This window comes from Schistosoma haematobium, chromosome 1 (genome assembly GCF_000699445.3).
Source record: "Schistosoma haematobium chromosome 1, whole genome shotgun sequence".
NCBI classification, from domain to species: Eukaryota; Metazoa; Platyhelminthes; class Trematoda; order Strigeidida; family Schistosomatidae; genus Schistosoma; species Schistosoma haematobium.
Genome location: NC_067196.1, coordinates 22,867,802 through 22,882,802, shown reverse-complemented (window position 1 = coordinate 22,882,802; position 15,001 = coordinate 22,867,802). Strand labels below are relative to the sequence as shown.

The following is a 15,001-nucleotide window of genomic DNA, read 5'->3' as shown; positions in this document are numbered from 1 at the left end:
TGAAATCTGGTAGATTCTACATTCAATGCCATAGTGACAATGAACAACTATATTATCAATAGTTTCGATAAAGCAAGATATTCCTATTAGAGATGATGAAATGATTTTCACAAATTCTATCGAATGACTATAACTTATCATATAGAATCATTAGTATCACATGGTAACGATCATTAATCAAAAGTAAATAATTCCATACTAGGACGGAAAAACCATCCAATGCTTCCAGGTTGTTAATGGTGGTCTAACAATGACCGGTTCATGATTCCAATGAAAAGTAAAGAATACTTGACCTCATCTACCAACAGTATAATATGTACGAATTTAATTAAACTACTTCGCATCATTAAAAAAATGTGTGATGAAGTGATGTGAAGATGAATATAATAACTCTGGTCATTCAATGTGTTCCTAATTATAGAACACACCCTGAGTTTGTAATCACCAAGAACATGAATGGGGACAATCGAATAGTTTTGAGCACAAAATTAAAGAACATCCCACTAAAATCTGAAAACCATACTTAATTTGCAAAATACCAATCAATTGTCTCAAACTTGACTGTTCCTTTTGCAAATATCAGCCCATCATTTCAGATTTCATTGTTCGTGCATTTTCATACCAATTGCTTTCCATTTCCATCCTTTCCTTCTTAATTTTCTACTGAAATACATTCTATTCCTGACTTTCGTTATATATTATTTATATGGATATAAGTAGCGCACACCACAAGTTCAGTATTCAAATTTAGAAGAGATATTTAAGATGAATTTTACTTAAACAATTCAATTACAACAGTGTGTTTATTCATGAATTAATGTAACTTTTAAATACTGAAACCACTCACAACAAAGATCGTAAAGGATTATTATCATCTTTGAATAATTTGATACAAACTCACACATATATATACACACAAACACATTTAATGTCACAGAATAAGACCTACCTTAATTCATAAAACCTTACTGTTGATTGCCTAATTAAAAAATAACCAGTGATTAATTTTCCTTGGTTAAATGAACACTAAATTTCCAACTTTTTTTCAGCATAATGTATCAAAAGTGGTCATTTTTCAAAGCTATAACATAATTTTCTCATTTAAATAATGACAGCTGTAATGATGTTCGTAGAAGTAATACCATATGAATGGTCAAAATTGTGACAAGAATGTATCAAAATATTACAATGAAATTTATCATTATTATTAAGCTCGCGCGCGAGACTGATAGGTCCTGAGTTCGAATCTCGCAGGGGCGGGATTGTGGATGCTCACTGCTGAGGAATCTCATACTACGACGAAACGGTCGTCCAGTGCTTCCAGGTTTTCTATGGTGGTCTAGCTTCAATTGACTCATAATTTCGACTATTGCTATTTCAATAAAGCCAAATATATTCACCTCTTTTAGACTACAATAGGCACCATAATAATTGTGTACAGTATTCAAAAACTTGTAATTATGTAATAATATTATAAATTTTTTTCCAAATCAAATCATAAAACTATACTCTTATTTAACAATCTGATTTCCTGTTTTTGTTGTTGTGTACACAATTAAAGTCACCATGAAATGTCTCAATGAGGTTTAAATAAAAAGTGATTTTCCACATTGAAAAACTACCGTATACTTCAAACGTAGATATAAAACTTACCAAATATACCAATATGTACAACTAGTTATTTCGAGGTATTTTTGAAGAGTTAATATTCAGCGATAATTTTTTCGAACAGAAAAAACAATAAATCATAAAATTGTGAAAGAGAATACCTGAAGATGCTTCATAGTCATATAATGAACGAGAACACAAGTGGGGACAATCGAATGTATTTGGATACAAGATTACAGAACGTCTTAATAAGAACTGAGAACCATACAGTAAATACTTCATTTGTAAAATGTTTATTAATCGTCTCAGACTTCATTGTTCTTTCGTTTCCACATTAATCATTCTTTGTTCTCGTTCTTTTTTCTTCGAACTTCTCAACCTTCTGCCTCCAGGCATTTCACTTTCAATTGATGATACATACTACCTATATCTGTCGAAATCAGTAGCACACACCATAGTCAGACAGCAGTGATTTTATGAAACGATATGATGAAAATATTTTATTTAGAACAATTTATAGAATAACTGGTTATATGGAATTGGATTCGTCATTACACCACTATGTTGAAAGCTAATACTATTTATTTCGAACTTCAAAAAAATTTATAAATTAGTGTAATGACCATCCGGTGTAATGATGACGATTGCTTTACTCTCAACATGCCTGAACTGTACCTGCGATGATTTCCAACAACAAATTCATGAGTTCATCTACAATTTAGTCACCATTGGAGGTAGTTTTCTTATGGGATTACACTCCCAGCTTTTAACTTAAAGGTCTAATCTACAAGTTAGTGAAGCAACATTAGGAGATGCAGTCCCATGGTAGTCGGTGTCCAATAATTGATTCCTTAGAATCCTGGAGCCTATGCACACCATTGCTTTGGAATCAGGGCTTTCCAACTCTCCTACGTGACTCCTCCGTATCCAAAAAGCTACATTGGAACACTATAATCTTAAAATAAACATTTTATTTTCAGTAAATTATGCAAAATTAGTAAATCAAATGACTGCACCACATCACAAGTTAAATAGAATGGTTGCAAAGTGTCAGCGTAAATTTAAATTGTTGTTTTGAAAATGGACTGAAAATTGAAAGAACTTACAGTTTATGACAGTTGTTTGAAGGGTTATTATTGTTGCTAAGGTTAAAATGAATATTTCATTTTTTTTGTCAGTAACTTATAAGTGATACTGTAATAGTTTGATTGAGTGTTTACATGGATTAACTCTAATTAAATAATAGTAAATCAAGTTACAGAGTCTCATTTTATAAAAAATAAAAGAGAGTAATTGCTTAACAAAAATGAGTGTCATAATCAAAAGCATCAGCTAACAGTGTAACAAAAGAGTTTTCTTTAAACATTTTAAGAAGAGATAAAGAGTGAAGTATTTCATTTTTCTATTCATTAGTTATTCACTTCTCACAAATCACTATGAAAAGAATTTTCGTTACAAGTACTTACGGTCATGTACTTTTCGTTCTATCAATGAATTAAATGTTGGATGTTTCTGCATCTTGGTACTGGTGTTCATACTGAAACTCCAACTCAATACCTACGCTGCTACAATTAGCAGGATTTTATTTAACAGGCTATTGGACTGACAAGTAACATGTTTGTTGTCAACTACTTTTAATTAGTTATGAACAATTCTTGTGTAAAAAAGATGACACATCCCAGCCGAGTTCCATTGCTATCCTCTGTCCATATTAAAATTAAATGTAGACAATACAAAGATATCCGTTCAGAAAGCCGACTAACCATCAAAGATCATTCTACTGAGTCCTGAATATCAATAAAAAATAAATCATAAATTCACAAAATTACTAATCATTTTTTATATTTAGGTCATTCGAGCCCATAGTGTTATGTTAAATAATAATTCATACTATGATGTCAATTATAAATGAAATGGCTTCACTTTTGTATAAAGCCAAACTGTTTATCGTAATAATAAAATGAACTGAACAGTAATAATTCGTAAACTTACATGTGTGAATCAATCGTGCATAAAAATGTTGAATACATATTAATACGTTGATCTAATTTAGTATAATTACATATAATTTGAGTTGTACAGTCAGAGTAAATGCGTGATTAAATGGAAAATTTTATTTATCTTCCCTTCAGTTTACCTTACGGAAAATGAATTGAGTTTTGTGAACCCATCACCTTAAATTGCATATGTTGGTTTAAATGTTTATTCAAATGCACGTCCACTGGAGGGATAGAAAGGCCAGTATCAACTCACTTCCCTGAATATATATTCATGGGAACCTACATCTCTGAAGATAAAACAGTCTTCATAATTCGATAGAATACTAAGGCAATACCTATCTATTACTCATCATCAACCCTAAGAATTCTCTATGTTTTCTCGCAGTATAATATGTTTATTACACGCGTCTCAATGTAATGTTTTTACATTTCTTCAAACAATTAACAGGAACATAAGTATGCCTACAACTATATTGTTTTCGTTTCTTACTAGGAGTCACTGTCACCATACTATATTGTTGGAATTTTACGAAGGCTTTTGAATATATGTTGGGATTCGCATGCATAATTACTTCTTTAAAATAAGTCTAGAATATTTACTAGTTAAGTTAATGAGTCAATCAACGTTAGATCATAAAAAACCTGGAATCACTGTACGACTGCTTTGTTCCAGTACAGGACTCCTCAGCAGTGCGCACCCACGATCCCGTTTGCGGGATTCGAACCCAGGACCTTCGGTCTCGCACGCGAGCGCCCAATCTCTGGAATAGAAAAACTTATTGAACTAGCTGCAATGTTTTAAAAAAGAAATTGAAATTCGTACACCGCTCATGGTAGAATGATATAAAATTTAGGTTTTAGTACAGTTATAATAATTAATAAAAGTGATGTTAACAGCAATTTTAATGTGAATTATGAATTATTATCTCATAAAATTCAATAAAAACGGTAGTTCTTGTCATAAAGAGAGGTATATTACATAACTATTAATATAAACAATCTCATGTTAAACCATAATACTTTATAAGTGTTTATCTAAGATTGCATACAATGAAAATGATAATGTTGAGCGATTGAATCGTTATTTACCAGCCTGTATTTTAAAGTGGTGGTCGTGATAAAATTGATCTTTGTATAATCTTAGATTAACTGTTACGTCTAATTACAAATCATTTGGAAGTGGAAATAGAGCCCATTATATTTTGCACGCTTATTATAAGATTTGATAGTCATGAGTCCCATTAATCAAAAGAAAACATAGACTTATTCAAAATAGAAAAGTTCTGTAATTTTATTCTATATCTTCAAAGTATACTTAATTGTTTTAAGATATCATCTTGTCAAGTCAATCCACAATTTATTAAATTATAAAGTTTTACTCTAAGATAAATATGTTTTGTTAATTTCAGTAAATAACTAACAGCAGTATTGATCAAATAATAGGAATGTACATGAATTTTACTAATTCTATTCCAGTAAATTAACTCTCCTTCATTATTCAACACTTAATAAGTTGAGACACAATGAAAAAGATTTGTAACTCAGGTAGATGATTTTGATGGAGTTTTGTTTTTTGGTAAAACTGTTTATCTGCTACGTTTTTTTTAGTGTCATTTTACTAAAATTTCTTTGATTCAACTGATCTTAGCCTTAGGAGTAACTTCTAAGTCTCAACTTTGACAATACATACATCGTAATCCTTATATTTTTCGAAACTTTTGTTTTAAATATAGAAAAAAAGAATTACTGATTAGATAATATTTATCAGTATAGGGTGGTGGAGATTAATAAGTTCCTCATTGAGACCTTGGACCGATTGATGTTACGCCACCATTGAAAACCTGGAAGCACTGGACGGTCGTTTCATCCTATTGTGGGACTCCTCAACGGATAATATTTGCTAATTAAAAGAAATCATTAATTATTCTAGTAAAAGAAATGACTTATTTTCTTGTCATCATTATTAGAAAACACTCGTTAAATACATTCACGGTTTTCTATTTTGATTGTATATTTGACAAATTGTTTACATTGAAAACATCTATGGAAAATCTTGACTTTTTTATTTGTTTTATCCAATTGTCAATTATACGTTATACTGGTGAGATCATTATTTATTGAACGAACCAATCAGATTTAAGATAACAGGTCTTGGATTTTCGTGAAAAATTCACTCACCCATTCGGCCAAATAACGTCTTGGCATTTTAGCTGGTGTAAATTCGTGAGGAAAACTATACATCTATTGAATAATCCTAACCGTCAACTGTGAATCATAATCCTTATTCTTTATAATCCTCATTTAGCCCTAGTAAGTAGATAAACACTCTCAAGGTCACTTTGGCGTCGCTCAAAGGTCGTCCATAAATGATAGTCTCACTGTTATATTTAAGAAATTTATTAGGGAAAATATCTGATTGGTTAGTTTATTCTATTCAAGAAACTATTTAAGTTGTCATTTAATCATAATGATTTAGAAGATCATAAGTGAAATTAATACAATTCAATAGTATAATATAAACTAATCAAAGTATAAAACCTTCCACAATTTGTTCACGATAAATAATTCAACCTAAGCTTATTGTTGTAACAATGATGATAACGATAATGGTGTGTAAATCTATTCATCATGTAATATTGTATTTTGGTAAGTGTATAGTTTGATTTGGTTAGTGTTGTAACCCTTTCTTTTTCTAAATACAAACATATTTTATTAGGGGAAACATGGTAAGAGTATAATTTATGGATGAACCATTGAGATTTAAGATAGCAAGTTTGAGATGTTGGCACAAAATCAATTTCACCATATTGCTAAATAGCATTTTGGTATTAGAATTGGTGATTTAATTCGTGTTAGAAACCTTAACTGTGGTTCTTAACTTCAACTTCTAAATCTCATACCTTATCGTAATTATCTACACTAATGTATAAACCTCTTTCGATCTTAATAATAAGGGAAATTCTCTCAAGTTCTTTTTAATACCTATCTAAAATCATCTGTAAATTATAAACTCATTAAAAAAAATTATATAAAAGAGTAGAGTAGTTCAACTCTAAGAAGTGATACGGGCAAAATCTCATTATGTTTTTTAACTAGATTTATTCAGTAATGTAAATAATCTACGAAGTTAATAATACTCACTATATTTTGGAAATTGTGGTAAGGCTATTCGAAAACACTAAACATGATTCAAGTAATATGGATAGATAGTTTTATGTTATATTCTAAACATTACAAACCATCGATTATTTCTGAATATTTACTGAGATTGATCATAACTTTATATTAAAATTATTCACTCTCCATACTGTCCGAAATAACTCATCTCTACATAACTCATTATGCAATGATAAATCTTCCTTGAAGATTATATACTGAACCCAAAAGCGTTGGCGAAATCGGTAACTGTGATATAGATAAATCTTATTGGAATACTATTCTTACTATTTCACTTGTCTTAACTGTAATTGTACTGATAATATTATTATTATTTTAATGTTTGGTATTCATCTATTTGCTAGACTAGTGTAACATGGCAACTCTAATCAACATATTTTTAGGCTAAGCTTTAAGATAATTATATGTAAATGAATGATCTTAGAATTGAAAAATTAGTCTAAAAATAGGAGCTGTGATATCAGAACTTCATTATTATTCCTATCCAACACTATGAAACTCTGATAATAAAATTAAAGTATGATAACCCAGTTCTCGGTTATTATTATTATTATGCTAATATTTTTACATTACTCTATATCAAGCTAAAATAAGTTTTATCATTATAGGGTTGTGGAAATGACTAGGTTTTTGATTGAGATCATGAACCGATTGGTATTAGACCACCAGGTTTTCAATGGTGATCTAACATCAATCGGTTCATGACCTCAATAAAATAAGTCCCAATATTTCAGATAGTTTTTGTAAACTAATTAAAAATTTGTTTTGATTTCATTTCGTTAATGTATTTACTTCTTCAAAAATAATTATAATACTTAATTAGAAAAAACAGTAGGTTGATTTTACTATAGAAGATAAATTTCTCATTATCTATACCAATAATCTTTATTTCATTAAATATTGAAATTTATTGTATTTACACTGTCCTGTTTCAGTTATAAAGTAAATTTAAGTCCTAGACAATGTTTACTTATTTACTGATGCCTTTTACCCTTCATGGAGGAGCATAGACCGCTCACCAGCATTTTCCATCTAACTCTGTGGTGGATAATCCATTCCAGTTGCTATTCATCCTTTTCATGTCTGCTAATCAGAATAAGCAACAATACTGAAAAATCGCTAGCCAGACGATCGTTACCCACAGCAAAATGATAGATAATTCCTGAAAACCTTTCATCATAAATAATAATACATACATGATGTTTGAAACATCATGGGTCACATAGAAAATTTTATTAAATTAATAATTTTTAATTTTACTAATGGGATTGTTATATCCGAGTTGAGATTAAGTTACAGGTAACTTCCGAGGACTATTCATGGACTAATATTCTTATTGTATAACTACTCAACAATTACATTACGTATATTTATATTCCTCTTATTGTAAGCTTTATTTTGACCTATAATTTATTATTGTACGATTTACGGTTCTTAAGTTATGTTCAGTTTATTAACTACTGCCTCCCTCATTCACAGCCACTTTTTGGGCTTATTTGTGTACAATATTATTTCCTATTTTATGGTACGTTGCGGTTTGTCTGATTGATATATAAACCAAGTATGTCTGAAATAAATGATCTGCTCTGATTCTGGTCTGATCTGCTCTGATTCGGAAGCTGGTATCTTGTTCTGGACTCAAGTGGAAGGGCTCGTAGGACATAGGACCAATAAGGACACTAAACTGCCCACACCGGTTGAAACGTCATTGGTTGGCCTAGTGCGAAGATTCGTATAAGTCGTATTCGGATTGGTAGATAAGTCGTGTGATCGAAAAGTCAGACATCCAAGGTCATAACAGGGATCAAATAAAATAATTACTGTTTATTATCCTAAACTGGTTAGTTGACTACTAACTATGGTTAGATATCATTCAATAATCCAGTAACCGAATGTGATAATACCATATACTATAAAGTCTGATTAAACACGGTTTATTTTATCTTTAAAATGAGTAAAATAATAGTTCTTACAGTCTGAATTAATAATAAACAATGTAAATTAAAATGTTACGAAATACTTCAGGAAACGATTTCATTCGAATTTCGTGTCTATTTGTGATAGTAGTTCTGGATACTTTTGTTTTCTTTTATCTTAAAGCACTGAAATGTCAAACATTCAGGATTAGTAGGTTTAATAGAATGATTTCGTGGATTGATTAAAATTAGAGAAAATAACTTACAATTTTAATTGAGCCATCTTGATGGTAGATTTAATGGTTATTTTTTAGTCCCTGTTTACATTGTTGGTATTCATTAGTTCATCGCTCGAAACCGAGATGAATCAACTTTAATGCTTCTATGATTCAATGGAACAAATGTGGAGAAATTCTGGTAGTTCACTTCTTTTCAAAGTGTGCGTTGAGAACTTTATCAAGAAAAACAATAAACGTTTAACGATTAAATAATGCAGTTCAAAGAATATAACACTTTCAAGACAGTTTTTTGTTTTAAGTCGTTTCTTGGCGTACATTATGTACAAAAATAGTACTAAAACTTTGATATAACTAAAAATTGAATTACAAATAGTAGTAGAATTCATAAAACGCATTTTATGCTATCTAAAACTCGTCAGTTGGGAGTACCTACATCGTAGTGTTGTAATCAACGCTAGGACTTGAAATAGAACTCGAACAGGTAGAAACGCATGTGCCAGATTTCACTGACATACGCAAATCGAATATCACTCAGGTTGAGCCTTTTTTTAAAAAACGTGATCAGTAACTATCCTTAGAATCAACAACAGAGAAGTCTAAACTCTTATGTAAGAATATTTCAGAAGAATACACACATTAAATGTCAACATTAGTACATTGATAGTTAGTTAATTATCAGCGGTAATTAGGTATCTCTTATTGGTTTTCTCTCTATCCCTTAACTAGTTATCGATAGTCAGGTAATAATTACTCCTATATATATTCCCTAAGAATGATTACAGAATCCACACCAAGTTACAGACAAGATTAAATTAATACAAAATGAATCCAAAACTTTTAAAAATTATATGATCAAAGATAATAATATTTAAACTACAGCACTATTATCGAAGTATACACTGTAATGGTCACCAATCTTGTAAACATGGAGTTGTCATTCATGAACAGTGCAAGAAAAATGTAGGCTAAGAAACTGACTCAACTACAACATCATAAGCATTTTAGAATGATATATATTTTGTGAAGGATGTCTTAGTTATAAACGAGTATTCTTTTTTACTAATTCCTAAAGGTTCCATCTATTTTCTTAGAAAGAAAATAATTCGTTTGCGAAGTCTAGCTCTTTTTATGTGATGAAAATGATCAGGCTCTTTTTTTGTTTTAATTATGTTATTATTCATCGGTAGTGTCTCATTAGAAGAGTAGTTCATTATTCATTTACTTTTTACCTTAATAATTAATATATGAAAAATTTAGACATGCCACTTTTTTTTTAATGTCTATCACTGTCTAATATTTGTATATACATATATACAATGTTATTTGAAAATATACAAACTATTGCATATATAGAAAAAATGTGCATAGGTTTAACAAAACCAAGCTCTTCATCATCATTGTTATTATTGTTGGGCCTAGTATAACTCCTTATGGTAAGATTCATAGAACTAAGTATTACATCATATTGTCACGACTTCATGAGTGCTTGTACAATTACCAAGTGATACATTTCTATTTAGTAATCAAACTAGATTATTCAATAGTTATCTAAATTGTTAAAATGATTTCAAGTAACTAAGAGCATTTTAACTACATGTTTTTACTATTCAAAACTAATCTATTATGTCCATTATAAAGATAACAATAATTTCCGTTAGATTTCATTTGATAACTATATTGATACCATATAAAAACCGATTACTGTATAGCTTGTAATGTATTGTGAAAAATCTACTAATTAATTCATTGACTAAATAAAATGTTTTCTCTAGAAATAATATATCATTGTTAAGGATACACATTTATTGGAGTTCTAGTGAGAAGCAGTGACCAGTGGAGTTCAACCGGGTCAGTTGTGAGATATCAGCTCACTGAAGACAATGGTGGACGGTGGCGCGATTTCGTGGGTTAGTTGAAGTTAGACATTACCACCACTGGATGCCGGCTCAGTGGTGTAGTTGGTTAAGCGCCTGGCGCGAGACTGATAGGTCCTGGGTTCGAATGTCGCGAGGCGGGATCGTGGATGCGCATTGCTGAGGAGTCGCACAATAGGACAGAACGGCTGTCCAGTGCTTTCAGGTTTTCCAAAGTGGTCTAACTTCAATTGAATCACGATCTCAACTGATGAAATTACTAGAATCTCCACAAAACCCCTTATGATACAAATTTATTTGTAGGCATTTTTATAAAAGACTAAGGAGTAACAAAAAAAGTAGTAACGAAACGTAGTTGAAGGTGACTTCAGTAAAACAAAAATAGTTGAAAAAAAATAATTAAATCAATAGAATGATAAGATAAAACTGCCTACTGACACTTTTGTGTAATTTTGATATTAATTCTTTTGAAACAATTGTCATATAAATATAAATATATGCGCACTGCTGAAGAGTCTCATAATAGGACGAAATGAACATCCAATGCTTTCAGGTTTTTCATGGTGGTCTAGGTTCAATTAATTAATAATTTTAACTATTAAGTTACTATAATATCTACAAAAACCCCTTTCTGATATAAATATGCACTTTTTATTTATGTACAGAGTTAAAATCTTTGTAGTTATTGAATCAATCAACAACAAAAAAACATTTTTGAGTAATACGTTCTATTGTTCAGCTTATGTAATGTATTTCAGAATTATTGTTTTTCTATTCAGTACATTTGAATTAACAATTTAATAGAAATATAATGAATTTCATATATTTGATGGTTAAAAGAGATTAACGCTTAATTAATTTCGAATCTCGCAAGGCGGGATCGTGGATGCGCACAGCTGAAGAGGTTCTACAGTTAAAAGTTCATAATTATTGTGATATTTTACAAAGGCCAAAATAAGGTATGTATTAATGAATTTGACAATGTTATATTGTTGAAAATGGTGAACATTTGTATCTGTTACAACAAAAGTACTTCAAAATTGTGTTATTTGCAAATTAGTAAGATCATTTAATAAAGGTCAGAATGATTTGGAATAAAGCGTCCAGTTACAATCAGTATAATATTAATATAGCAAAAATGAAAATGTAAAACATCGTATGAATAAAATACATAGTAGGAGAATTTCATCTTGTCAATCGAGATGATAATGATAATAGTAGTAATAATTATAACATTGTGTGAATATAATATGCAATAAGACGGGTGTTATCAAGGTAACTACGGTAATCATTAAAAAAATTCATGTGAATTGGGAATGATGGATGTGAAGATTAAGATAGATGTAATCAAAAAAACGGAAAGGGGGTAAGAGGTTTATAATATTCAGTTCATGTATACGGCCAAGGTAAACATAGAGGATGGATATACCTTTTCTGGATACCTTGCTTTGGTTTTCTGGAGTTGACCCAGATAGCTTCGTCTATGTAGAGTAGCCGTAACCTAGCTCCTTGGGGTAGATTTTTTGGAACTTTAAGTATATATGTTGTAACAGATACAAACGTCCACCATTTTCAACAATATAACATTGTCAAATTCATTAATACATACCTTATTTTGGCCTTTATGAAATATTACAATAATTATGAACTTATAACTGGAGAGCCTGATGATGAAGTTATTGAAAACAATTATTCACTCAAATATTATTCATTTTTTAATATTCTATGGGTACTTTTGAACTCCTAATCAAGTGACAAATTAAATCTTAACTAATAACCAAAGAGTTGTTATTATTTAATTTTCAAGTTACTTGGTTGTCTCTGGTTTATGATAGCTTGAAGACAATTGAAAACTGTAGAATCACTGTATAACCGTTTTGTCTCAATTTATGTTTTCTTACTAATGTATACCAATGAGAGAACTGGAGTTATGGGTAGACGTCACGGCAGATAAAACCATATAATTATAAATCTAAGTGTTTATTCTAAAAGCTATGGACAAGTAAAACTCATAAAATACTAGTAGTATTTAGTGGAATAACCTGTTCTAAATTCTGCTTTAGAATATGGAAACTACTTGGTATATATGTTCACAAGACTCATGTTTTATATAACTCCAAAAACCTACGCTAAACGTTTACACCACATAGTCCATATATTATTGTTTTATATATCGAACTCCAACCAATTCACTATATCTTGTTATCATCTTCCAATACGATTGAAGGCCAACTACCTTACATCCAACACCGTTGTTCAGGGCTCCTCACAAGCATTATCGTTTTGAATTATTCACCAATGAGTACCTTACTAATGAAACCATTAGCATGAGAATGAAACGATAGCCGATTTTATCCTTCACATCTCTTATACGATATTCTTACACTTAACCATTTGTAAAACTGTTTTTTAGAATATTTTATGATCAAATGCTTAAGTTTTTTACTTCCCGTTTTAAGAAATACAGATTAATATTCATTGGCCAAATTTACAATCATAAATGTAACTAAATCAGCTGTTATTAAAGTCAAGAAGAAATAGATTATAAAATAATGAATTCATTAGATCTTTAAACTCATGTCATTTTGTTGCAGATATAAGAGACCCAAAATGAAATAATATTATTTTTCCAAGCACCTAACAGCTTAACATTATATGAACAGTATTGAATTACTGAGATCATTGACCATATACCAGCTTGGTAGATAGAATTAAATGAGAACTAAGGAACGAGAATTGTGTGACAATGGTCACTACTCAATAATCGATTGATAAAAAATATTTCTGTCGTAAAGGGGTCAGTTGAGACCCAAATAGCTCTATGATAATGCCCCGAACTGTGCAGCTGATTGACGCAGGATGGAATGTGCCATAGAGTAACAGTTCCTTCAAGACTAAAGATACACCTTACCGATTGATGCTGATTCGTAAAAAATCTAGTTCTGGGGTCCCCGATCAACTACTTATAACTACTTATTAAATAGAAATTGAAATATTATACCATTAAATATGATTTTTACTTAAGAAATGCCGTAGTATGTCGAAAAGATATCAAGAAAATAATCATTTGAAATTTGAGTTATTATAACAAGTATACGAACCTAAAATTAAGCAGTTGGAAGTGAGGATAAATTTAAAATGTAACTATGATTTTGGTACATTTTTTCCCAAAGTTTTCTAATTTTTAAGTAAATAATAACTAGTGATGTCTTAATGTAAGATACTGTTCAGTCAGCGTTTCCAGTTACATAAGTAACCAATTCTGAATTTATATTTTTTAACATGAGTTAATTTTAATTCTATATGAGATTGCTAATTATGAACTAAATATCAAACCAGTAATAATCATCTCTTGTAAACAAGCATTACCCTGACAACAGTTTGTTGGAAAAGATCGAATACTGAAATAATAATGATTTCTTACGATAAATATTGAAACCTATTTCATATAATTACATTTAATAATTATGATTATAACTAAATAAAACCATAATAATTCAATAAAAATGATCCATTATCATTTATAAAACTAGTGGGAATCCTTATTTTGCCCACAAGAAAAATGTTCATAATATTTGTTTCCAAGTATTATCTCTTTTCTCTCTGGGAAATCTCCCCCCCCCTGAATTAGTTTAAGTGATTTTTTTGTTGTTGTTGATTAAAACAGTTGAAACTAATTTGCAAGAGAGGAAAAAACGGATTTTAACAGATGAACACTTGTGTAATGAATAAGTAATCTCATATCTTAATCTATTGTAATAGTTACATTTGCTTTCTTATAAAATCCATTCCATACTGTTTATAATAACATTAAAACATTTATCTGAAATAGATTTCATTTCAATGAATTTTCAAATAAAATGGAACTGTATTTGAGTGTTTCATTTAAAGTGTAAATAATTGCTCAAGTAATATTTTATCATATTTTATCACGAGAAAAAATCACTTAGAAACATCTTTGTCGTAGAGAAAAAGAAAACACTAGATACAATTTACATAACTCTATTTACTGATACAACTAATTAAGTAGTCAGTGTTGTAAACGATATAACCCTTAAATGCCCTGATACGACCGAGGGTGGAAAGAGTTAGCTCTCGCTCTCGAAATGCTCTCACATGGCCACGAGCATACAACCACTATCAGGGAAGTCGTACTCACTGCCTTTCCGCGGTGGAGGTGTTGTTTA

At 30.2% G+C, this 15,001-nt stretch overlaps 1 protein-coding gene across 1 annotated transcript in view; it reads left to right on the top strand.

Annotated features, from left to right (window-relative positions):
- Positions 1–6,052: 6,052 nt before the first annotated feature.
- MS3_00005264 (uncharacterized protein) overlaps positions 6,053–15,001 on the top strand; it is a 28,032-nt gene continuing 19,083 nt past the window's right edge. The window contains exon 1 of the mRNA XM_051213294.1: positions 6,053–6,254. Within this exon, the coding sequence (XP_051073441.1) occupies positions 6,200–6,254 (55 nt within the window). The 5' untranslated portion in view covers positions 6,053–6,199. The remainder of the gene's footprint in view (positions 6,255–15,001) is intronic.